Source organism: Manis javanica, chromosome 11, assembly GCF_040802235.1.
Source record: "Manis javanica isolate MJ-LG chromosome 11, MJ_LKY, whole genome shotgun sequence".
Taxonomy (NCBI): domain Eukaryota; kingdom Metazoa; phylum Chordata; class Mammalia; order Pholidota; family Manidae; genus Manis; species Manis javanica.
This window is the reverse complement of record NC_133166.1, coordinates 53575977-53601599: the sequence shown is the minus strand read 5'-3', so window position 1 is coordinate 53601599 and position 25623 is coordinate 53575977. Positions and strand designations below refer to the sequence as shown.

The window sequence follows — 25623 nt, the reverse complement described above, 5'->3', positions numbered from 1 at the left end:
AATAATTTAGAAGTGATGTTGGAAGTTAACGCTGGTCCCAGGATCCCTTGCCATTCTTTGCAACTTTTCTTTCCTTCATGACCTCTTCTCTCTCAGTTCCCAGAATACTCATGGTGCCCCAGATCACCCCTGCAACCTCATCCAATCCTTACTCCTCAGAAGCATCAGGCTTAATTATCCTCTCGTCAATATTCACACTCTTAGTATGTTGAATGAATGACTTCTAGTTCATACTAAAGTGTGACTGAATAGTTGATAATAAGCTCAAGTGTTTTTATTTCTTTCACAACAATGTGTATTCACACATAAAAGTGATCTAACAGTCAAGGCTATGCCTTTGGTGGAGCTAAGATCATTTCTGGCTCCGAAGTCCCTTCAGAACATCACCTATCTTTTACTTATTTGTCTAAAGATGTACCAGGGTGAGATAGGTAACTAAATAATGAGACTTGCAGCTTAAGTAGCTAAGGGATTACTTTTCTCCTGTGAAAAGTCAGAGGTAACTAGTTTAGGGCTGCTTTGGTGGTCCAATGATGTCATTCAAGATTCCTTCCATCTTTCTGTTCTACCATCCTTAGCACAAGACTTTAATCTTAAAAGGTCACCTCATGTTTGTAAGATGGCAGCTGCAGTTGTTTTATTCCAGGAAAGATGAAGAGAAAAGGGAAAAATTAAATGAAAAGTAAAAAGTCAAAGGCTGGAGAAGTAAACCAGCCAGGTCTCTAAACAGTCATGTGGAGAATAGGTAGAGAAAGGGGAAGAGGTACAGGAATGAATACATGCGGCATGGTGACCTGGTGTGACAGGACAGTAATGGCCTAAGTAGGACACACTACAGGACTGAGGGCAGTAGCAATAAGTGGGGACTGAAGAGGCGATGGAATCAAGATATCAAGATACTGAAAGGATAAAGTAGGAGATGGCAATGAGATGTGAGCGAGTAGAAGAAATCAAAGTTGATTCCCAGGTTTCTGGCTTTGTTTATGAAATTGCAGGAAAAGCAGTTGAACATTGGAGATGAATTCAGATTTGGGAACATTTTGAGTTGAAGATTATCTGTGGGACATATAGGTGATGTCCAGCAATCAGTTGGATGTGAATATAAAGATCAAGGGAGTGGTCAGGAGAATAAAGATTTACAAATTATCTGCAAATACATATATCCCCAAGGTGCTATGGTGGATGCACTGTAGTCTCCCAGGGAGGACACATAGCATTGGTTCTCAGCCCAACCCAGGTAATACCAGACTATGAGTGGATAGTGGGAAAGAATCCAGACTGAAAGCAAAATCAGTAGAGTGCCATCCCAGAATCCAAGACACTTTCAAAGAAGGATCAGCTAATGGGATGCATATAAGATAATGGCATGTGAAAGAGATATCTGAACAAGCCATCAAAGGAAATACCAATATTAGCTGTTTTAAGCAGGCACACTTTAAACACTCAAAGCAAGAGACTTGAATTTGTGTAAAGGAAAACCAAGATTTGTGCACCACCAGTGAAATTTATCCCCTGACATCCCAAAGCCATTAAGTCATGGGTAGAAGGCAAAAGTCATAATCAGTTATCCTATGATTTCCTGTGTTTGAATTTTATTCAACCCCTCCCAATTCAGAAAATTCAACCCCTCCCAATTCAGCATAAGCAGTCTTGAGATGTAATACCTGTCTTTTTACCTCTGATCCTCAGTATGTCTCATGGTCCCAACAAAGGTCAGTCTCTGGGAGAAACACTTGTATTTTTTGCCTTTTTTTCCCCATGCTCCCTTGCATGGCGACCTTAAAGCCAGTTCTACTGTGGGTGGGGCACTTTTCGAGCGACTAATGGAAACGTCAAATTACGTGGTCACATAAAAATAATGTTCTAAATGGTGCTTCTGGCCCCAGACTGGCCAATATGAGCTTTTCAGCTCACAACAGAGTTGCATCTTGGTTCCAAACAAGTCAAAAGGCTTGGATGTGGCTGTGGCCGACGGCCATCTGGAAGGTGGCCCGAGTCCCAGAGCAGAAGGGAGCTTCAGGCTGCAGCAGGGTTTGGCAGTTGGGACGAGTAGGAGCTTGGCATGAGCACAAAAAAGTTTTCAAAAAACTTTATAATTTTTTTAAAACAAAAAATGGAAAATTAGGAGTCTTGGAGTTTCATAATGATTTTGTTTCCGATAATAAATCGGAGAAGGACGTCATAAACTGTCCGTTTCAGAGTTTTAAAGGTCTTACTCTTGACCTGGTGACAGGTTTTTTCCAGAACCTAGTGGGGCCCAAGTCACCCTGCGCTCAGCGCTGCGGGCCCCTGACCACTGCCGGTTGCCCCGGGTGCGGTGGGCAAGGGGACGACCAGGGGGCTGGACACCACGGCTGTAAAAAGCCGACCCCGGGCTCGCAGTACGCGGCGCGCAGGGTGCGGCCGGTGTACGGGCGACGGGTGGGGGCGGGGCCTGCGGGAGGAGGCGGAGCCCGCCGGAGCCGAGGTTATAAAAGTGGGCGGCGCTCCGGGCGCAGTCGGAGCGGCGCTGGCAGTGGGGCTGCGGCTGCGTCAGGTAAGGCTTGGCGGCCAGGCAGTGAGCGGAGCCGCACTGCGAGCCCGACCGCTGCTGGGACTGGGGGTTCAGAGAGTCCGGGCATTGCCGTACCTACCTGCGCCGGCTCCCGCGTCCGGGACATTTCACCCGATCCCCGGGCCGAACCTCCCAAGGCCCTTCGCTTCCCCGCGGCCTGGCGACAATCCCCGGCCTCGAGGCCCCGGGTGGCACGCCGCAACTCCCCAGAGACACGGGCAGACGCTGGCTTCCTTTGTTTACAAAAGGGTGAACTCGGCGCTCTTTTCCAAAACCCCAGATTCCGCGGGTCAGGCTCTCCAGTCCCCCGGGAGTATTTTCATGGGACTTAGGCCACCTGCCTCCACTTTAGCGTGAAGGGAAGCCCTTGCCCTAGGGGAAAAGAGATTAACGTCATCCCTGAATGATAATGAATTCGTCTCTTACTTAGAGACCTAAACTTCGAATTTTACAAAGCAGGGCAGGTATTTTAAGTCCAGATTTGGTGTGAGGTTTTGTTTCCTTGGGCCGGCTGACAGCCTGACAGTCGACTGTTAAAGAAACGTTAAGCACTGGTTTGTATCGTTTAATGAGAAGCAGGCTGTCCACTGGATCCTGGAAATGCGCCTGGTAACATTCTCCATTTCTCTGACATGTAGAACAGTGTCAGGGAAATGGCTTCTCCCTGTCAGCCTGGAGTCCACGGTGGGAAGAGCTGCGGTGTGTGACTCACCCCAGCAGTAGCTGTGTGACTTCGGAAACTCGGGTTTCAGGAGAGTCCTTGTTTGTGAAATGGGGCATTGATCTGGTTGCCCCCTTGTGAAGGCTCTAGTGCAGAGGTTTCTGCCGGGAAGGGCCAGCAATCCCTGAGACGACGAGTGAAGGATTACTCCACACCTTACTTTACAGCAAGGGAGGAGAAGGCGAGGGGGTCGCCGCTCAAAGGCGAAGACCCTTTTCCTCAGTTCGCCCTCGTATTTATAGTGTGCTTTCAAATCTTTTCGTCATGATTAAAAATACCACAGCTGCAGATCTCAAGAGTGTAGAAAATCACAGGATGTAATCATTCTTAAACCTTTCATACAATCAAAGATTTTCATGTGTTGATTATCGGAAACACAAAACAGAGCTCTATGTGTGCAACGTGCTTGGTTAACTAGAAGTGTACTACGCAGAAACAAAATTTGTGAAAAACACCTTCAGGCTCATGGGAACAACGGGAGCAGGCGACTGGCCGCTTTCCAACGTTTAAGCATTTACGCAGACCCCGGCATTCCAAGGGTCTACGCCCTGTCCAGTAGTCCGTGACGCCCTCTGGAAGTTTCTGTCTATATTTTAGCAAGCCAAGCATTGTGCACAGCCCTGTCATTAACATTTCCAACCCCCACAGGTTTCCTCCGGTTTTCCTTTTGACCAGAGCTTTTTTTTCTGTAAGATCCTGAGTCCATTTTCAAAGTGTCTCCTGCTGTAACCAGCTGATTCTTTTAACAAATCATCTTAACTTGCTGGTGACTTTCCTAAAGAAGTCGAGGGGCCCCAGCTGAACCTGGATGCCCCCTCCTTTCTCAACTGCAATACTTTTACTTCATTCTAAACAAATCAGCCCGTAAACTTAGAGACATGGCCCACACTATGTCAAGTTAGTGTGTGAAAAGAGACACTTTGAAAAGGAGGGAGAGACCTCAAACACAGGAGAGGTAACCCAAAGATTGGGCTTCAGTTCTCAGGGGAACCCCTCTTTCCTACCACTTCACCCTGTCTTATCTAGCTTAAATCTATTGGTTGATGGCTGTGGCTCTAGAATCCACCTGTCATTTTCTTAGCAAGTTCATGTGTCACAGTGTAGTGGTCAAGGGCCTGGGCTTTGACATCAGACCAGGGCTTGAATCCTGGCTCTGCTGTTTACTGGGTAACCCTGAGCAAGCTATTTAACGTCATTTTCTTATCAGTTAAATAATAGCCCTAACTTCATAGGATGTTGAAAGGACTAAATGATATAATTCATGAAAAGGTCTCAGTCTGGCACTTGATATATTGAGGACAAATGGTGGCTGTTAATATTTTGGGTACCCGTGTGACCCCACAGCAGTTAATTTGTGTTCTCCATTGGAGGCAATTTCCAGTTCCCTAAGGAAGGCACACAGAGCTCAGAATGTTAATTGGGAGAGGGAACAGCATTTCCCAAAATGTGGTTATTTACTCTCGTGGGAAATTTATGACCCCAAGGGGAATTAGGGCCTTTCCTCTCTAAGGAGCAATCATACCTGAAATTGGAGGCTTCTGTATTTTCAAAGTAGAAATAGGAAACTGCTGAACCTTGCTGTAAGGAAAGCATCCTATTATGCTAAGTGGCTTGGAAAATAAAAGCCCAAATTAAATGGATTTTAGGGTGAGGAGATGGTTATCTAACGGAGTTCATCTTTGACAGCTATAGGTCCAAGCTCTCGAAAGGAAGCACATTAACAATTTTGGGCCAGATCTTGAACTTTCAGCCAGCCTGCCACAGACAAAACTAAGCCTAGAGGTCCTTGAGGTTTCCCAAAGGGAAAGACATGCTTTTACTGTTGCCTTCTGTCTCTGTGATGTATCTTCATTAAAGAGCTCTGCATGTGTAATCTCAAAGGGCAGGGCCATGTGCAGGCTCTCTGATGAGAGGCTCTCTTTGCAGAGCCAAGGGTTTAGGGTTCTGGAACATGACAGTAAAGGCTTGTGGGAGACGCTGCAGGTTTGTGTGATTTACCGTGTGGTGGTTGTATCTGGCAGTGGGACCTCAAGGTGGCTGGAAGGGGCTGTTTAATTATGATGGTGACTTTCTGTCTGTCTTTACCTGCTGAGGTCATTACTCCTCTGAACTGAGTAAATGGTCTTTGTCTAAGCATCTCAGCACTCTTCGCTGCTGCGGGCAACTGTGTGTGTCCAAGGTGTTAAGGAGGCAAAGCTCCAGCAGGCCCCTGACACTACTAGCCAGTGCGTAATGTGAGTTACCAGCCCCTGGTGAATGGAAGCAAGATCTACCTTGTGTGGCTCTGCAACTAACCTGTTGCCTTGGGACAGTTAACTTCATCTCCCTGGGGCCTCCATGAATTAATTTCCTGTAAAATAAAAACAATGGGTTTTATTCTAGCCTTACAGTTCATCAGCCTTTAAGGCCTTAGGCTCCCAGGAGCAGTAACTAAATTCATGGGTTTCTCTTGAGTCTTGTTGATACACTGCTGATGTGAAATCTTTTCTCTGGTGGCCTCAGCTTAACTAATTTATTTCAGTTACTATTTAAACCAGTAACTATTTAAGTTAAACTGGTTTAACTGGTGAAGAGAACAGACATGAGTTTAAATGCTGCTCTACCATGTGCCAGTTCTGAGGTGGTTGTATTAGTTTTCTATTGCTGCTGAAACTAATCACCACACATAGAGCAGCTTAACACAAATGTATTGACCTTACAGTTCCATATGTCAGTAGTCTGACATAGGCCTCACAGAGTTCAGATCAAGGTGTTGGGAGGGCTCTGGCCCTTTTGGAGGCTCTGGGAGAATCCATTTCCTTGCTTATTGACATACTGGCACAATATAGTCCTTGTGAGTGGAGGACTGAAGTCTCTGTTCTGGCTGAGGGTCAGAGGGAGGACCACTCTTAGCTTCTACAGGCCACCTCTGTGCCTTCGCTGTGGCCCCCCAACTTTCACGAGGCAGCAGTAAGTGGGCTGAGTTTCTACTCTTGGAATCTCTTGCCGCACCTGTTTCACATCTTACAGACTCTACTGCCTCCCTCCTCAGAGCAGTCACCTATGTGCTAACATTGGCCCCACTGGATAAGCCAGAATAATCTCTATAACCTTAAACTCATCCACAAAGTCACTTGCCATGTAAGACTACCTGTGTTCTCAGGTCCTGGAATTTGGAAGAAGTCTTTAGCGGAGAGAGGCATTACTTATTGTACCTACCATAGTCCTGTGAGGTAGTTACCTTCTTCAACCCTGTTTCCTCTTATAAATGAAGGCAGAGATTAGATTACATTATAGCATTGTATGAGGATTAAATGCAGTCAACATGTCAAAAGCACCTAGCATAGCAACTGGCCATAATATTTACTCACTAAATGGAAGTTGGTGCAGAAACGCCCAGTGGCTGGCATTCAGTGACAGTGGGTGCAGTGTGATCACATGGGCTCTTAAAAGAAAAGTCCTCTAATTATTTAATGAGAACTAACAGCTTCCTTTACAGCTCTGTTGGGAAAGACACTTCCAACCCTATCTCAAGTAGCCTCTCCCTTGCCCCAGGTTCTGCTAACAGCCATGGTTCTCAGTGAGGTCCTGGGTTAGAAATGCTCCATCCTAGACCTGCTAATCAGAATTTGTAGGGGTGGGGCCCAGGGTTTGCCCTTACCAGCACTCGGGATAGCTCTGTTGCTTCCTAGGTTTCAGAAGCGGTCTGTCGTGTTTTGTTTTCTTATTCTGTAGCATTGGTTGCTGTCTACCTCCACTACACCGTGAGGCCCTTGAGAGGGGGGCCTTGCCTGGCTCAGCTGTCCCTGTAGCCCAGAGCCTAGCATGGCACCTGCTCATAGTGGGGCTCAGAAATGACTGTTGTGGAAATGACTGCAAGTATCCAAACTGAACCTCCTTCACAGTAATAAATTTTTAAAAAGCAACCCACCAGTGAATTCTTTAGGTTTATTTAAGTAACCTTATTAAATCATTGGTGTGTGAAATGCTTCATGTTCAAATTTCTTTGGGTTGTTTAGACAGATATTTGGGGAGACTGGTTGGGGTTTTTGGATGGATGGTAACATGTCTTTGTTTTCCTATTTAAAATAATGGATTACAGGCTCACACTGTCCATAAATTTGCCACCCAAAACATTTTCAGGAAACAGATAAGGGATGCCTGTATTTATAAATCACCTTGCAACTTTTTTGATTCCCCTTACAACTCAGATAGGTGGAAGTGAATAATGATTAGGTTGGTTTTATTGTAGAGTGAGAGTCTTTTGTATGTCATAGATGCCTTCTGCAGGAATCTTTTTTGCATCATCTCTGATCTGTGATCTTTACCCTCTGTTTGAACATTTCCAGGTGATGGGGAGTTTTTTACGTTTGCCCAAGGGACTTGCTTTCCGTATGTGCTGACACTGCACAGTGCCTGGCAGGGAGGTTGGAGGGGTGAAGTGAGGGTGAATAGCCACTCCTCAGAAGTCCAGAATGCCTCATTAATTGATCCTAATGCTGTCTTTGAAATTATACAGAATCCGCTCTCCTTCCCTTCCTTGGTGGCCCTTACCATGTTTGAAGGCAGTAACCCTCTTTGGTGATACTTTTTTCAAATAGAACAGCTCTGGTTTCTTCTACCATTTCTCCTGACTTCTACGGCTATTCATTTTGCCAGCCTGGTAAATGAGAAGAATTTCAGAAATCTGGCACCTAGAAGTAAAAATATTTCCGGTTCAGGTCAGAGCCCAGGACAGAGTCACCCCAGGATTGTGTGTGCATTTCTTTGCTTATTTGTTCCTTAAAGTGCCACATTTTAGCCCATACTGAGCTTTAAAACCCTCATCTTAATTTTATATTTTATCATCATATAAACTCATGATTGCCACTTCATAAATAAGGAACTAAATAAAGTAAGAGTTGACTGTGTTAAAGTTATAAAAACTGGCAGCAAAGTGGGATTATAATGTAGGTCTCTGTTTCAGGACTGTTGGAAGAACATCCAAGTCCCATGTTTTACAAATAATAGTCTGTGGCTAAAACAACTTTACAGATAGACATAGGAGAATATATATACATGGAACACTTTTTTCCTCAAAAGGCCATTTTTGGGAGGCAGTATATGCATTTTATACCTAATCAGGTTGAGTAGTAGAAAAATCAAAAGAAACTTCAAGTCAGATGATACAAAAACACATTAAAATATTTAGCTATTATGTTAAGAGCTCTTTCTACAAAAATGCTCATTGTTAAGAAAATACATGGCATAAGTAAGCTGCTCATAATTCTACCGTTCTGTGAACCACATATTCCAAAATGTTCATAAATGTTGATACTGTACTCTAAGCATTATATTTCTGAGAAAAGGTAGTGAGATTATAGCTATTTTAAACTGACTATTTTCTTAATACATTATAAACAGCCTTTTGTGTCTGTTACTCGTGATGGCTGCACGCTCCCCCCTGTAATGGAATTGTACCATCATTTACTCAACCTCGTGTTAGATGTGTGCTGCCAAATTTTACTATTTTGAACAGTGTTTATATGTCTTGACTGTTTACCTTCTCCTGTGATGAAAAGCCTATTTGGAACCCCCTGAAGGAATTCCCTTTAGAGTTAACCTCAGAGCCACCCAGCAAACTGCCCGTGCTCCTAATGTGTTGGACAACTCCAGCATGTTCCCAAAGGCTCACCCCACCTCATTCTGTGCACCTTATTCAGAGTCACTCAGGGCTGTTTCCAGGAACTAATGCACTGTTTAAATGAGTCCTAATATGTTTAGAAAAGAGAGTGTTGAGGTCTTCTGGGTGCATCTGGCATATAAGTATTTGGTTTGGGTGGCTCACAAAAGACATGGCAGGTTCACCCACCATCTGGTCTACATTTATGGGCACCATTTTAAAATTTTAAATGGAGGGTGTTTTAGACTAGGAGGAAGAGTTTCAAACCATGAGCTTCAGTTTTTGGTTTTGTTTTTTCTGAAACAGATTTGCCAAAAGGTAGGTGATGCATGACTATGAAAAGGGAAACATTTGTGACGTGTGCATTTTCCTGATACGTCTAATTATAAAACTAATACTGGTTCATTACAAGCCTTTCTGAGTAGGCCAGTTCCTTCTCATGTACTCCATCAGGGACGAGTTCTCCATAGGCCACCTGTGTTACAGTGGTGTTATTTATGTCATGAACTATTCCCAGGGAAGTCGGGTGCTAGCAGCTCCTGCCAGGTTGATACCTTCCCATTCAGGGGGTCACACCCTCCTCCTCCATGGAGATACCTGGCACAGCAGCTATTCCTAACTTCTAGGAAGTGTCTGAAGCTCCCTGCCTCCCTATCTGGGGACTCAGTAAACATCAAAAGCAAAGGGTCAGGAAGAAAAATAAAAAATCATAAATAATCCCTCTTTGCATGAATTACTGTTAACATTTTGGAGGCAGCTATTCTTTCCCCTCCCCTCTGCTCTATAATGACATTTTGCCCTTGGAAATTCATACTGTAGTAGTGGTTAAGGACCAGCTCTTACTTTGATTGGAACAGCTCATCCTTGGCATCAGTACACTAGCCACTTCCTCCATCCTCTTTGCCCTCCTGCAGCCACGTCACAGAAGCAGCTACTACCAGCCATTTGTGTGAAGTTGAAACTACGACTTGGCATTCCCCATCCCGACCAGAAGCTGGGGCCTGGCCTTCAGTCTGGGGCCTAAGATCTCCCCTGCTCATCCAGTCCAGAGTGTTTGTCCGGCTCCGTAAGGCTACTTTCTGTCTGCCATGCCACCCAGCACTCCCCATCAACATCCCTCACCCCCCAGTGGGGGCCCTGCCCAACTTCCTCCTGGTAACCCCATGACTTCCCAGTAATACTAACAATGGCTACTGTACTGCTTTTTGAGGGCCTTCCTTTGCCAGACACTGTGCTATGCAGTACTTGTCATTATCCCCATGTTTACTGGATGAAGAATGAGGCTCAGATATTGAGTTAATACCAGCAAGTAAGTGGCGGAGCCAGAACTATTCAAGGCCTTGTTCAAAGTCCCCCAGACCAGATGCCACAAGCTGACCCTTGACCAGTTCACTTTTCTGCTGCTTTTGTTAAGAGACAAGCCTTTCTGAGTAGGCCAGTTCCTTCTCATGTACTCCATCAGGGACGAGTTCTCCATAGGCCACCTGTGTTACAGTGGTGTTATTTATGTCATGAACTATTCCCAGGGAAGTCGGGTGCTAGCAGCTCCTGCCAGGTTGATACCTTCCCATTCAGGGGATCCCGCCCTCCTCCTCATGGAGATACCTGGCACAGTAGCTATTCCTAACTTCTAGGAAGTGTCTGAAGCTCCCTGCCTCCCTATTTGGGGACTCAGTCAGTGCCTTCCTCTCCTCGGTCACCTGCAGCCACTCTGAGCCCTAAGTTGAGTGTGTAACTCGCCCTTTCCATCCAGAATCCCTGCATGTGGGGAACCAGGCAGGAAGGCAGCAGTGTGCTGGGGCTAGATCACTGGCCAGGAGAGAATGCTTGTGAATTTTTTCACTTTATTCACCTGGCTCTGGGCAGAGGGCACTGCAGGGTAGTCAGGGTACCAGCCCTGGGCCCTGCTGCTGGCATCTGTTAGGGTATACACAACTCGGGGCCTCTTTCTCTGAGGTTCAGGGAGCAGGAAGGGAGTTTCCTGGAGAGGCAGATACTCAGGCACATACACACCACACCGGGAGGTGTAGACGTGCCTGCAGGACTCAGGGCAGGCCAGCCACTAGGTGTGGCTGGTGTGGTAGCATCCACTGCTGGGCTGTGACTGACTGACTAGTGCATATTTGTTTAACTTTCTCTCCCACCTAGTTCTCCTGCATTTGGGAAGCACCGAGGTAACTGCCCCTAGTTAGAGGTGAGAAAAATGAGGCTGGCTTGCTGTTGCAGAGCCAGACCTGACACCACCCAGCACCTGAGCTCTTAACCACGGCCCGTGGGTGGTCTCAGATCCCCACGTGCAGGGTTACTGTGGGTCCCCAACCCCCCAGGAGGGTTGGCATGGGGGTTAGGGCGCGGGGGACATTATTAGGCTATTGCAGGTTTTGAAGAGGCCAGAGGGAACTGGGAGGTACTCAGTTTGTAAAGAAAAGCCAGGCCCAGTTTAATTTTCATCCTGGTTCCGCACACATCAGAAAGCCACCTGTCTGTCACACAGTCATGGCTCACTCAAGGTTTTCTTCTTTGGGCAAAGCCAGACCCTGTCCTTTCATCTTCACAACCCTCCCTGGCCTTCATCAACCAATTCCTGAGCAGCAGATGACCTTCAAAGGTGTGAGAGATGGCATTGCTAACCTAGAGGAGGGCAGGGGCTTACCTACCAATAGCCTCATCTGTCTGCCAGGCAGAAGGCCTGCCCGGTGGGGCTCAGAATAGAATGGGGAGTACTGTGGTTTAGAGGAGCTATTGCTTCCTGGTTTCAAGATGGGTTCAGGGAAGTAGGGGTGGGTTGGGAAACCTCTTAGATCAGCTATTCATGGTTTAGACTTAGGTAATTACAAACCTTCCAGTGCCTTTGCTTCCTTATCAAGTGAAAGGAGGGTCGAAGCATTTCAGCTTTCCCCTCTTCTCCCCTGCTGCTCCCTGCTGCTCATCTAGGCATTAGTGTAATGGGAACTAGTCATCAAAGTCCCCAGGTCCCTCTCTCTGCTTCCACAGAGTGAACAAGGAGCTGTCCCCATCCCACTTGCTAATGTGGGGAGCCAGAGCTTCTGTGCAACTAAGCATACTGGTGCCCTCCAGAGTCACACTCTGACCTGATGCACATGGTGGCATGGCCTGGAGAAGTGGCGCTTGCTAGGCTCCAGCTTAGCCAGTAGCTTTGGGTGGGCTGGCAGAGCAGGATTTTTAGTTACTGAAGTTAAAGTACTTTTCTTGGATTCACATTTGACTGAACCACCCTTTGGGGAAGGTAGTGCTGTCCCAGCTGTACAACTGCAAACACTGAGACGTGGAGGGACTGCTGTTCAAGGGCACACGAACACTGGGGTGAGAGCTGGGATGGGGCCTGGGTGCTTTGGCTCCCCACGGCTGCCCCTGTCACCAGCACCAGCAGCCTGTCTGCAGGAAGGTACGGTCTGGGGGCAGGAAGAGGTACCCCATGCTGCCCCCCTGAAAGCATCCCTTGATCATAGCCCCCCAGCTTGGCTGGTAGGTTTCCCATACTTTCTTGGTCTGCTAGCTCTTTCCCTCTTTTTCCTAAAGACCTCCTATGCCTTACAACTCTTGGTTTCTGAGATATCTAGCAGTCACTTGCTGGTTCTTGACAACCCTTTGTGTCCCTTCCTTCCAGATTCTGTGGACAATCACAATGGGAAGCAGGGGAGGGTTCGTCCTGCCTGGGCTCCTGCTCATCCTGACTGTCCTGTGCCATTCAGGTGAGTGGTGCAGAGGGACACGGTCTGGGCCACGTTGGCCATGAGCTTCCGTTGTCTGGTGTCTCAGGAAGATGGAGCCGATGCCACTGGCCTCTGGCCTGGTTTTGGTCCCTTTGCCATCCAGTGTTACAGGTCCAGGCTTGTGTGACAACCTCTACCTTACGGCCTTGCCCTCAGGTGAGCACCTTCCTGAGTTACAGTCCATCCTGGATTACAGATCTGCTTGTGGGGCGAGGGGGACGGAGGGAGGGAGTAGGCTCAGCAGCTTTGGTTTCACGCTTTCACCACAAGCTGCTGGGGACAGCAGTGGGTGCCACCTTCAGAGTGCTGAGCTCAGTCCTCCGGCCCCGGGGCTTCTCCTGCGTGAGAATGAACAGCAGCAGCACTGATGCTTACATGTGGCAGTCACTGTGTTAATCATTTCACACATACTTAATTTATTTAATCCTCATGTCAACCCTATGGACTGGGTACTCCTTTTATCACCATTTGGCAGATGAGAAGACTGAGGCCCAAAGAGATTAAATAACTTGTGAAATATCACACAGAAGTGGTATAGCCAAAAGTTGACCCCAAGCAACCTGGCACCAGACTGCTCTTAACTCCTTCCTGGCCCCTCCCTGGCTCTCAGAGGTCATCGTGTGTTCTGGAGTCTTATTTCTGTAGTGGTGGGAAGGCCTGTTACTTGCTTTGCTCCATGATAAGGATCAGATGTCAATTTCTGCCTGTGTCAGGTGGTGTCTACCAGTCTTGGGGGCTTGTGGGTGCTAGGAGGAGAAAGGGAATAGCAATGCCATGAGCAATAAAAAGAGGCCTGCTGTGCTGGAGCATGTCATATTTTAGAGGCTTTAGTAGTGACCATGTATAGGATTCTTACTGTGTCCTAGGGATGGTACCAAACCCTGTCTCACTCAATCCTTCCAGCTATGCCATGAGGGGTCAGTGCTGTTATGCCCTTTTTACAGTTGAGGAAACTGAAACACAGAAGAAATGAGCCCAAGGACACATTTGAATATGCTCCTTTTCTAAGAAATAGGAGGTCACGGCTTCCCTCCTTCCCCACCACTGCTAGTTCTAGTCAGGGTCGATTGCAATGTGATTCACCAATGTTATGACACTACCTTGTTATCTCAATTCTTGTACCCGGTGTGTTTTCTGTAATTAGAGTAGCCTGGTCACAGTGGACATCCAGCAGTCTGCATTGTTGATGGGGCAGGCTTGTGTTTGGGGCCATCCGCTGTTCTGTGACAGGTCTCAGGGTGCACCTAGGCCCTTCCTCGGAGAGTCAGGGTATGAAGCACATGCACCCGTAGGGGAGAGGCTTCCTCTGCAGCTGCCCAGACTCTGAGCACCCTGTAGGGGAACCTTCTGCACCGCCCTTTGTTTAGCCTGAGTCAGAGCCTCTCTGCCTGGCTTAGGAGCTCCACTCGCACATAGTTGTCCCCTGACTTCCTGCTTGCCCCTGACCTGGGTCTCCTCCACAATTTTTGCTATTAACTTCTCTTTTCTACTCTGGACAATTGGAAGCATATCATGGTTAAACCAAGCTTGAACAGACAGCCTGGGTTTGAGCAGCTGGCCTGGGTTTGAGTCCCTGCTCTCTCACTTAGCAGAGTGGCTTTGGGCAAGTTAATTAATAGCTTAGTCTTAGTTTTCTCTTGTAAAATGGGGATGGAGATCATTGAGCCTGTGTCTTATAACATATCTATGAAAATTGAGAGCTTAGCATGTAAATACACCAATATTTGAACACTGAATGAATGTGTGAGCTTGAATATTTCTGTCCCACAGGGGCTCCAAGTGGGAGCTTTGGTTCTTCTGTCTAAAGGTTTGTCAAGAATTAAAATGAACTCTGGCTCTAGCCAGGAGAAAATTCATTCCTATCGGCACCCTTTTCAAATGGCCTTCCCAAATAGCCAGGCGAGACCACCACCTCCTCTGACATTATTTCCTCTCATGGCTGTGTACACCCATCTGGAGTAGGGAACGGACTGTAGAAAAATTGCATCTTTGTCCCTTCTCATTGTTGCTTTTCTCTTATGCAGACATGACAAACGTTGACATTGGGGGAGAAGAGGCAGAGTAGTAGGCTGATGGGGCCCTGGCCCTGGCGTTGGGGCTGCTCTACCTCTACTGCTTTGGAGTCCTTGGGTGAGGCCCTCAAGGTGGACTCTCCAGGCATCTGTCTGTCACTTGCAAACAAAATGGGGAGGAAGGGAGTTTTTTTGTAGTGATGCTCCAAGGTTAATCTAGAACCTTCACAAATCAGAGGGTCCTCTGCTAAGTGAGGTTTCACACCTAGCAGGTGTGGTCATTTACGGTGCTATAGAGAGCTTGACTTGTGTCTGTGCTCAGGAAGTGAGGACCCACTTTCTTCTGGCCTTCCAGAAGATTCCCTCCCCTGGCCATGAACCTAGGGCTTCAGCTTTGGAATCTTGGGTTCTAAAATACACTCTTGTTTAACCATGACATTCTTCTATGAGATTTTGCATATTTCATCTTTGAAAATGTTTTTTCACACAGATAGCTGTCAAATCTTGATTACATGGCAGATGGGGCAGGAAGAAGGTCATATCTGATTATAGAAAAGGGTCTGTCCACATGAGTCAGGAAAATTTTCTTCCAGCTCTTACTTCTCAGCCTCTTCCCATCATAGATGTGGATCATCTCTTGTCACCATTGTTATAAAAATGGGAAGGGAAAATAATCCAACAAAACCTGAAGTCTTAGCTCACAAAGGTAAATCCTAAGAATGTGAATAGGAGCAATACTCATTTTTCAAATTGGGGAACTAGAGGCAATTTGCTTCTGAAATAAGTTGACCCTTGTGTATAGTGTCCCTGCTAATGCCTGACTTCAGACACCCCCATCCCCCACACACATGGCCTTGAGAGTGTATGCATCCTGGATTGTGTGTGCTTCTGGTGATGAGTCAGTCCCACCATGGGGAGCAGCTTCAGTGATGACACTTTATCCGAGAGGTCAGTAAGCTTGTTCTGCAGAGGACCAGGCAGTGAATATTTTGGGCTTTGCAGAACAAGAGACAAAATCAAGGATATTATGTTGGCTTATATAAATAACAAGAGAGAAAACAAATTTCTACAGATTTTTAATGGACAAAATTCAAAATGTAATAATTGAGTACAATTATTTATAATACAGATCTAATCAGAAGAATGGAAATTTTTTTGGAGAATAACATCTTGCTTACTTGGGATTCAAAATTCATGTTCTCGACACCTGAAATTAATATGTCAACTATACTTCAATAAAAAATTAAATTTATTATGGGGCAATTGCAGTTACATGGATTTTGAAACAGGGAAATTATGTTTGTGCTTGCATTAGGATCCAGAAATGCTGCTGAAACTGTGGTTTGAGCTTAGAAAAAATATACCTGCTGCAGATTTGTGGAAATAGAAACACGCTGTGTGTTTCCAGTCTCTGCCCCATAATAATGGAGGTGGTGGGCTTCTGCTTCCCAGAGGGAGGTCAGTGCTGGTCTAACAGGTCCTGGCTTTTCTTCCTGGTTCTAGATTATGGCCTGAAGTGCTACAACTGTATTAACCAGGTGTCTCAGTGCAATTCGAGCTCCGAATGCCCACCTGATTTGAATGCATGTATCCTCGTCCAACTGGGTAAGAGCCTCCCCTTCTCTCCTAAGTGTGATGGGATGATGAGGGCCTGGGGAAAAATGCATACCATTCTCATTCTTATTTGACTTGTACCATCAAGGTAAAAATTTAAAAACCCTTTAAGGTTTTTTTACTCTTAAACCTTCTACCACAAAAACTTCCCATTGTCAGTATCAGGGAATTCTAAACACACCAGGTAGACTCATAAAAGGCTTGGGAGATCCAGAGATAAAGAAAAACCTGGGAGAAAGAAGAAGAAGATGAATTTCCCCAGAAAGGAGGAACCCCTCAGGAAGTAAGGACAAATCAGAGTTATCCTGTCTAAAACACTGGAGCATATGATAATTTTTATATAAATTCTTGGAATGCAGCTAAAATTCCAACCTCTACATGCAAGCTCCTTGATTCTGTAGGGGAACGGTTCCTCTGCCTTGATTTGGAGGACCATATTAATTCACCATTAATGTAGAAAGCATAGTAAGGCCCCTGGAGAAAATGTAGTCATTCACCCCACAAGTATTTGAACACCAGCACAGAGACCTGTTTCTTAAACTTTATCTCTGTGTTCTTGGGCCCCCACTACAAAAGGGTAATTTCCAAATAAGAGAATAAAGGCAATATTATGTGTATATAACTATTAGGTCAGTAATTAGGAGCTCTGATCTCTGTCCTAGCACCAGTTAAGTTCTTTCTGCCTCTTTTATTTATGAAATGAGTGTAGCGGTGAGGCAGAGTGGGAAAGATGCAAGTAGGTTAGAGCCACCATCTTTTTTCCAACTCTCAAATCCCATTGTTTTATTTGAATTGTTAAACTCTTATTTGTTTCCAACTTTACTGAAGTATGACTGACATAAAAATTACATATTTAAGGTATACAACATGATGATTTGATGTACATAGTCATTGTAAAATGATTACCACAATCAAGAAATTAGCACATCCATCAACTCAGTTACCTTTTCTTGTGTGATGAGGACACTTAAGATCTACTCTCAACAACTTTCATATAATAGTTTTATTAACTAGTCACCATTCTTATACATTACATCCCTAGAACTTACTCATAATGAATTGTTAAGCTTTTAAAAATAATTAAAATAAACAGTGAGACACACCTATTAGAATGGCCAAAATCCGAAACACCGATAACACCAAATGCTGACAAAGATATGAAGCAACAGGAGTTCTTTGCAAATGGCGGCAATGCAAAATGTTACAGTTTGACAGATTCTTAAAAAACTAAACGTACTTTCACCATAAAACTCAGCAATCACATTCCTTGATATTTACCCAAATGAGTTGAAAACTTAGGTCCACACAAAAACCTGAACACAAATATTTACAGCAGCTTTCTTCATAATTGCCAAAACTTGGAAGCAATCAGAATGTCCTTCAGTAGGTGAATGGGTGAATAAACTGTGGTACATCCAGAGACTAGAAATAAGTGAACTATGTAGCCATGAAAAGGCATGAAGGAAACTTAAATACATATTCCTAAGTGAGAGAAGCCAGTCTGAAAGGACTACATACTGTCATTCCAATTATATGACATTTTGGAAGAGGTTAAACTAAGGAGACAATAAAAAGGCTAGTGGTTGCCAGAGGTTAACAAGGAAGAGGGAGGGATGAATAGGTGGAGCACAGTGTTCTAGGGCAGTGGAATGACTCTTTATGACACTACACTGGTGGGTACATGTCATACATTTGTCAAACCCCATAGAATGTACAGCACCCAAAGTGAACCCACATGTAAATTATAGACTTTGGGTGATAATGTGTCCATGTACATTGATCATTTGTAACAAATGTACCACTCTGGTGGGGAAGATGGTTTGGGGTGAGACGTGGGAATGCTGGGGTCTATAAGGGAACTGTACTTACTGCTCAATTGTGCTGTGAATCTGAAAGTCCTCTAAAGAATAAAGTCTATCTTTTAAAAGGATGGTATGAATCTTAAATATTTTTCTTCTCATGACTATGTCTCAAAACTTCAGCTAGACATGTGATAACAGCAGTTTTTGAAAACAGGTAGTTTGACCTTACAGTAAGATAGCTTTTTACAGAGCACCTAAATTCCCCTCCAGCTGTGATTAACATCAGCCTGGGGGAGGCAGGGAATGGGAACGCTGTTACAAACATGACTCAGAGGCCAGGCACTACAGTTGAGAAATCATTTGACTACTCTGGCCACACTTTTCCCCCAGCTATAAAGTGGGAGTACTTACCTCTTGGGATCAGTGGACCAGTTGGAGCAGAAAATGGGTATGATAGTTCTGTGCAGATTAAGTCTATAGAAGTGGTGTATTAATTCAGCCACTATTACTGGTGATAACCATTGCTGTAATGGCCTTCAGAATAAGAGGCACACATAAGGTTCCTAGGACAATTGGGGACTTACTTGGTGAAGTTAGACTAAAGCCAGATCTGCAAAGAGAATAGGGAAGATGTGCCAAGCAAAAAGACAACCTTTACCATTCCATGACTCTGATATAATCTCCTTTTATTTGAGTGATGCCTACAGTGGCTTTGGTGAGAAGCTCACCATCACAAGGTTGTTATGCAAATAAGTGCTTGGCGTACTGCAGGACACATAGTAACTGATTTCATCAGTAGCATTATTAATAAATTACTACCTGTTCTCCCCAAGCTGTCAGCCTTCCCTGATTAGTATTACATAACACAGTAGTTTGTCCTTTCCAACAGCATCCTCTAGCACAGCATTAGGAGTATCCACTCACACTTATGACTCAAGCAAATAGAGCCACTGGAATACTTTCTGACCTCTGCCACTTGCCCAAACTTCATTAAAATCTAGTCCAAAAACTCGTCTCCTCTGGGGGGAAGAAGAGGGCTGTAATACCTGCAGTTAGTTAGAAGCTTAGAAGTTTTCTTCCTAGCTATGAATGAAATTGAATGAATTTAACTACAAGCCTTAAATAAGGACATAGTCACCTGTGTTTTTTTCACAAAAGATAAAATAATTCCAGGGCAGAGATCATACCTTCTATATCTGCATATCTCTAGCAGCCAGCACACAATCTTGGCACATAGGCAGTTACTTTTAGAGAGAAAAATCTACAACTCCTCTATCTCAACTAACATTTGTTTTCCACTTAACATAACTTGTCTAAATAGTAAAAATCCACTATACTTGGCATATATATTTTTCGCCTTTATTTCCCTATGTGTGCAAAAATTTGGGAGCATAGTGACATGTTCTTTTGGAGATTCCTGTGTTACTGAACGGTCTGATAATTTTCAAATGAAGTTCAAAATCTCTTTTTAGTAAATTCATCCAGTGACTTTTAAAGTCAAAATCCATACAGAAATTTATAAATGAAGAAGAGTCTTCTGTGAAGGTGACACTGTTAAATTATTTGGGAATCTTTCCGAAGCAAATTAATACATTTCCCCCCCCACACTTTATTGACACAAATGGCTCACATTCTACATATTGTTCTTCTGCATTAAGACTTTTTCTATTGAGATTGAGATATAATTCACCTACCAGAAAATACACAGTTTAAAGTATACAACTTAGTGACTTTTGGTATATTAACAAGGTTGGGCCACTATTACTACTATCTAATTCCAGAACATTTTTTCACCCCAAAAAGAAACTCCCCATTAGCAGTCACTCCCTAGTCCTCCCTCCCACATACCCTAGCAGCTACTACCTTCTGTCTCCATGGATTTGCCTCTTCTGGACATTTAATATAAATTGAATCATACAGTATTGTCCATTTGTGACTGGCTTCTTTTGCTGAGGATGGTTTTTAAGGTTCACCATGTTATTGCATGTATCTGTACTCTATTCCTTTTCATGGCTGAATAATAATCCATTGTATGGATATACCAATTTTGTTTATCCATTCCCCAATGAATAGACATATTGCTTGTTTCCACTTTTGAGCTATTTTGAATAATGTTTCTATGAATATATGTGTGTAAGCTTTTAAATGAACATAGTTTTCAATTCTCTTGGGAATTGCTAGGTCATATGGTAACTCTTTTAACTTTTTGAGGAATTGCCAGACCTTTCCAAGGTATCTTCTCCATTTTACCTTTCCACCAGTAACATACAAGGGTTCTAATTTCTCCACTTCCTTTCTAATTCTTGTTATTTTCCAATTTGATTATAGCCAACCTAGTGGATGTAAAGTGATCCACACTGTGGTTTGATTTTCCTAATGACTAATGATATTGAATGTCTTTTCATGTGCTCATTGGCTGTTCGTATATCTTCTTTGGAGAACTATTACATCCTTTGCCCACTTTTAAATTGTGTTCTTTTATTAGGCTGTGAGAATGTTTTATATATTCTAGATACTAGACTTATCAGATATATGATTTGCAAACATTTCTTCCCTTTTTGTGGGTTGTCTTTTTATTTTCTTGATAGTATCCATTGAACCACAAAAGTTTTGATTTTGTTGAAGTCCAATTTATTTTTTTGCATTTTTAAAAAATTTAAACTTTTACATCAGCATACACAGGCCTATATCATTCCTTACCTTCATGGAGTTCCATTGTGTAGAACTCTACCAAAATTTCTTCACACTGTTTTACTAAAAGACTGTCTTTTAGTTTCTTGCTGTTACAGATAGCACTGCAGTGACCATTCTCAGACATACATCTTAACCCTTTCTACGAGGAACTTTATTATAGAGTAAATTCTAGCAGTAGCATTTCTGGGTCAAAAGGAGCCTTTAATGGTAAATCTCTAAAACATCCATATGATTGCCTGTTGCCTGCCACACACACACACACAGCTGCACTGGCTCTGATGTGACTTTTATGCATAAGTTTCATTTAGATCTGTATCATCATTACTTAATTGTTCCCCTTTACATCCCCAACTGGGGTGCACATTCTTGACCAAATGTTTCTACTTCCACAGGATAAGTCCTGAGAAGTAGAACCAATAGTCCAAAGGCAGTTAAAGAACTTTGCCCCTTGTCTGCTTACCCTTGTGTGTGTGTTCCCTCCACAGAGTCAGAGCTACATTACTACCATTGTTGGACATTCAACAATTGCAATTATGACTACATTGCGAAAACCTTACAAGAGAAGAAACTTAAGTACAAATGCTGCCAGGAAGACCTGTGTAACAGAAACGCTGGAACCACTGTGTCAGGGAAAACAGTTCTGCTGGTGATCCCGCTGCTGGCAGCAGCCTGGAACCTTTGTTTATAAATCAATAGCAGGAGAACTTCTCCTACACTCCCTGTTTATGTATATTTCTTCTCCTTTGCTGCTGCATTCCAAAGGCTTTATATTTTCCAACTGGATTCTATTGGGAAGGCTAAAACTAGTTTGAGCAACTTGGATAAGAGAGAGGGACTCTGAGAGACTGTGAAGACCAGTCCTATTCAGAGAAGACTCATTGATAGTAAGAAGTTTATTAGTGGAGCAAATGTGATTTGACCTAGACTACATGCTTCTTCCTCTGCTCCTTACAGGACCAGCTGTGTAGTGACACCTTGAGTAGATTCTCCACAATCCTCAGTTATTTCCCCTCTGATTCCTTGGATGTAGTTAAAAAGTATGATCAGTACTTTTCTGGGGGTGGGGCAAGGGAGTTGCTTTTCAGCAGTCTCTCTCGGAGGGAATGCTTCCATCCTCTTCCTTCATGGTCCCTGTGTTGCCATGTAGGCATGATGCATATTCCAAATAGGGGCTGTCAGTCAGGGGCAATAAGATTCTTAATGAGGACTGACTGGAATGACTCTTGTGTTCTCAACTAGAAGGTGTCTGGCAGGGAAGGAGGTAAGCTGTCCAGATGGGAGGGCATGGAAATACCAGGTCTGTCTTTCAAGAGGTACCAATGGCTAAAATATTATTTTTCCTCTGTCCCTAAATTTTATACAGGCTTTCCTGTCTTTCACTAGAAAAACTTAACAGCATAAATCATTGAAGTGTTAAAACTACTGCCCCCCACCTTTTGTCTTTTTTGCTGGAATGGAGGGATAGCTTGACTTTTGTCACACAAACACTGAACATTTGAACATTCTGTGTTACACGTGACTTGTAGTATTAGGTGTGCTTATTTTAAATATTACTGGTAAAAAGACTTCAGATGTGTATCTGTTCTATATGAATATAATGGGGAGAGCTTTTGGATTACAATTTAGGACCTCCAAATTTCACTGGAAACAGTGACAGGTTTGCAGGGGTGTATTTTACCTGCAGGTATCCAGCCTGTTGATGCCTAATTGATTTGGCACAGATAGTGTAAAACACATCTGTAAAGGTTGTTATTAGCATAATCACAAGTGTCAAGGCTTTTGGAGGCTCTACCCACTTCCTAAAAGGCTGTACACCTTTTCAGAAGACAGAGTTTTGCCTTTTTCTTGTGGGTGCTGGTGATTAACATGTTTTTAAACCCCTTGATTATCTGTTAAGACAAGCTGGAATGAATGATGCCTTTCTGACAATAAAATCTGAAGAAATGCATGAATGTGGTTATTGACCCAGAAGGATACCAGCATGTGCGCCATGTCAAGTGGTAGCAACTTGAAAAGCGATCTTGAGCAGGACCGATTTTCTCCGGCTGATGCCATTACGTGAACAAAGACATGACTTCCTCATCAAAAGCTGGCCTGACCTCAGCACTTGGGTTCCCTGTTAGCTCAGTGCTTTTCCTTACATCATTTTCAATTCTGTATTCCAAGAAAAAATACTAGGTATAACTCTTTTCTGCCTGAGGAAGTATTGCCCATGCCCATAGCCAGCTGGCTGAGCAAAGCACCTCCTTTCATATTGGGCTTTTTAGTTCCAAGGAACCAGAACCAATTTTGACTCACTTAAGCAAAAAAGTGAATTTGGGGAAACTTGAGGAGAAGCCAATTAGACTACAAAAAGCCAGGAGTTGGGCCATTCCAGAAGCTTCTCAAGATTCATATTCCAGGGTGAGATTATCTGCTATCTTGAGTCATGTGTCCACTTTTGGGCCAGAGTGAGAAAGAAGAGGCAGTTCTACAAGCAGAGCTGGGTGTTACTAAATGGGAAGATGGGGAGAGGATTGCTAGGAATTGAAATCAGCAGGGGTCATATAAATGGCTTTGAAGTTCAAGGTTTCTTTCTACAGAAAGTTGTGATGACTCCTGTGGTAGACCAAGGGTTGGGTGTCTAGACCCAAAGGCAATACTGCAACGGTCAGGTGAGCAAAGAGTCAATCACTTTTGCATTGCTTTACGGGACTTTCACATTCGGGTCAATATTGGGTCATGATAACCCCTTTAGGTCTTCTGTTTGGGGGGGATGAGCTAAGGATACAAGGTATATTTAATGGAACTTGTATATGTCCTGATGCTGACCCATTGTCCAACTTACTCTGGGAAGTACTGAGATTCAAGGTACAGATATTTCGCCTCATGTCCTTGCAGTTGGCCTCATGACTTAACATCATGCAATGTGTGTCCTGGTAAAACAGCCTGCCCAGCCTACATGTTTTCATCTTTGGGCCTCTTGAGAGTAAGAAATGTGCTTTATATACCTGAGTCCTTGACAGGCCAGATAACTTACCTTGCACATTATAAGCTCTAATCGGTGGTCAGAGTCTACAAGCTCATATTGGTTTTGTTGCTTGCAAACAGATCCAAACTAATGCTAACAGTTCTCTCTAAGGGATTCTTTATGTGCTGAGAAGGCATGGAGCTGGCGTGAACTGGCATTCACTATGATGAGGGATACTTTCTGGTGCAGGGTTTAGTGCTCTCTGTTTTACATATATTTTTTTAATTAAGGTGTCAATACATTCATTGTGGTCACTACATTCACCCATGTTCTCAAGTTCCCCCCACACCCCATTGCAGTCACTGTCCATCAGCATATTAAGATGCTCTAGAGTCACTACTGTTTTATACGTATTTTTATCTGTACTATCATAATCTCACTTTGCTTAAGAGGAAACTATTTAGAGAAGTTAGCTGAATTGCACTTGGTCACCAAGGTAAATATGTTGACAAGTTCAGGGCACACTGAGCTCACCAAGTCGGCCACTCTCCTGCCCTATGTTGCACACTGCCTTTAATGTACTCCAACCTGACTCTGGAATGAAGCGTGGAATGAGACCCTGGTGATTTTGCTTTGAAGAAAGTTATTTCTGCCTTTTCTTAGAGACAAAAACATTAATACAGTTCTTTTTTACTGGACAGTTAAGTTACCCAACAGTGTGAGATTTACAGAACCTACTTAGGCCTTTCTGGAAGCAGGAGAAATTTTTAAAACACTGTTTGCCATAGTCTTTTTCCAAAGAGCCATTTCTTGTAAATGTTTTATTTCAGGATAGTAACAGTAAAGTGTATTTTGTAATTAGGAACCAGGGTTCAGAGCCTGTCTCTTCTACTAAATGGCTGTTTCTGGGTAAGGTTTTTTGAGCCTCTCTGGACTCTGGCTTCATGTACCTACCTCAAATAATTGTTGTGGGGCATGAGGTCTCCCATTTGTATAGTATCTGGAAGGTAGGAAGTGAGCTGTAATAAAGACAGGTAACACAAGAGTGCAAGGTGGTTAAAGCTGCAGGGGTCTAAGAATCAACAGTGAATCACATTGCATTCACTCCACTGGCTTTGGCATAAGTAAAACTGACCAAAGATCTCCTTTTCATATTACTTACTGTAGCATTATTCACCATAAAATGTTTATTTAAGCTAAAGCTTCCTATTTATACACATTTATTTTAGAGTAAGACAGATGACCACAGTACATAACTTTTGAGTGCCTATGAGGCTCCACTGTAGGTAAAGATACCCTTCTCCCCAGTAGCTCTGTAGGGAGGGGGTAGCCTGCACCCCACAGGGGGCAAGTGTACTAGCCTGGAAACTCATCATTCTTATATTGTAGAATACGCAGCTTCCTTTTCTTGATCAGCTTCCCGAGGGTGCTGCTAGTCCCATCCTTCTATAATTGGCCATTTGCAAGTTAGCCAACCCCAGTATGTTGATCTTATATAGGACCAGTGCTCATGCTGGCTCAACTACCCCACTCAATCTGGCTGTAGGTTTTACAGATATATCAATCAGGTGACCTAAAATGTTGATGCTAAAATGTGGTGGTGGCCCTTACTGGAATGTAAACAGCTCTTGTGTTGGTGTGATGATATGGTGCTGTGGCCAGAACTGGAACTTGGTGTTATAATTTGTAAACTCTACTAGTGTAGACAAAAGGAATGTGGCATTAAATTTTTCAACAGGGAGTATAATGGTCACAACTTGATGACTTAATGTGTGCCAGGCACTGTACTAAGCCACTATATATGTATGAGTTCACTTAATTTTTCTCAGTAACTATAAACAGTATTGTCCATACCCAAACCCATCAGAGTGTTTACATATTACTGTTTTCTGTTCATTTCA

The 25623-nt window shown here is 43.8% G+C and overlaps 1 protein-coding gene across 3 annotated transcripts; it reads left to right on the top strand.

The window, feature by feature from the left end:
- Nucleotides 1-2440: 2440 nt before the first annotated feature.
- On the top strand, nucleotides 2441-22718 carry CD59 (CD59 molecule (CD59 blood group)). Of its 3 annotated transcripts, XM_037019722.2 has the most exons (5): nucleotides 2519-2536; nucleotides 9831-9982; nucleotides 12545-12629; nucleotides 16166-16267; nucleotides 21258-22718. In XM_037019722.2, exons 3-5 carry the CDS (start codon nucleotides 12563-12565, stop codon nucleotides 21458-21460), a joined length of 372 nt encoding a protein of 123 aa, XP_036875617.1. In that variant the 5' UTR covers nucleotides 2519-2536; nucleotides 9831-9982; nucleotides 12545-12562; the 3' UTR covers nucleotides 21461-22718. The 3 variants fall into 3 exon arrangements, with proteins under 3 accessions (XP_017499044.2, XP_036875617.1, XP_073072482.1); XM_017643555.3 differs by lacking the exon at nucleotides 9831-9982 and having other exon boundaries at nucleotides 2441-2536; XM_073216381.1 differs by lacking the exons at nucleotides 2519-2536; nucleotides 9831-9982; nucleotides 12545-12629 and adding an exon at nucleotides 12659-12806.
- The last annotated feature ends 2905 nt before the right edge of the window (nucleotides 22719-25623 follow it).

Coding starts and splice junctions, on each gene's coding strand:
- CD59 (XM_073216381.1), top strand. CDS start 12,701: ATGGAGCCGATGCCACTGGCCTCTGGCCTGGTTTTGGTCCCTTTGCCA. Junction 12,807..16,165: donor CCTTACGGCCTTGCCCTCAG/GTGAGCACCTTC, acceptor TCCTGGTTCTAG/ATTATGGCCTGAAGTGCTAC. Junction 16,268..21,257: donor ATGTATCCTCGTCCAACTGG/GTAAGAGCCTCC, acceptor TTCCCTCCACAG/AGTCAGAGCTACATTACTAC.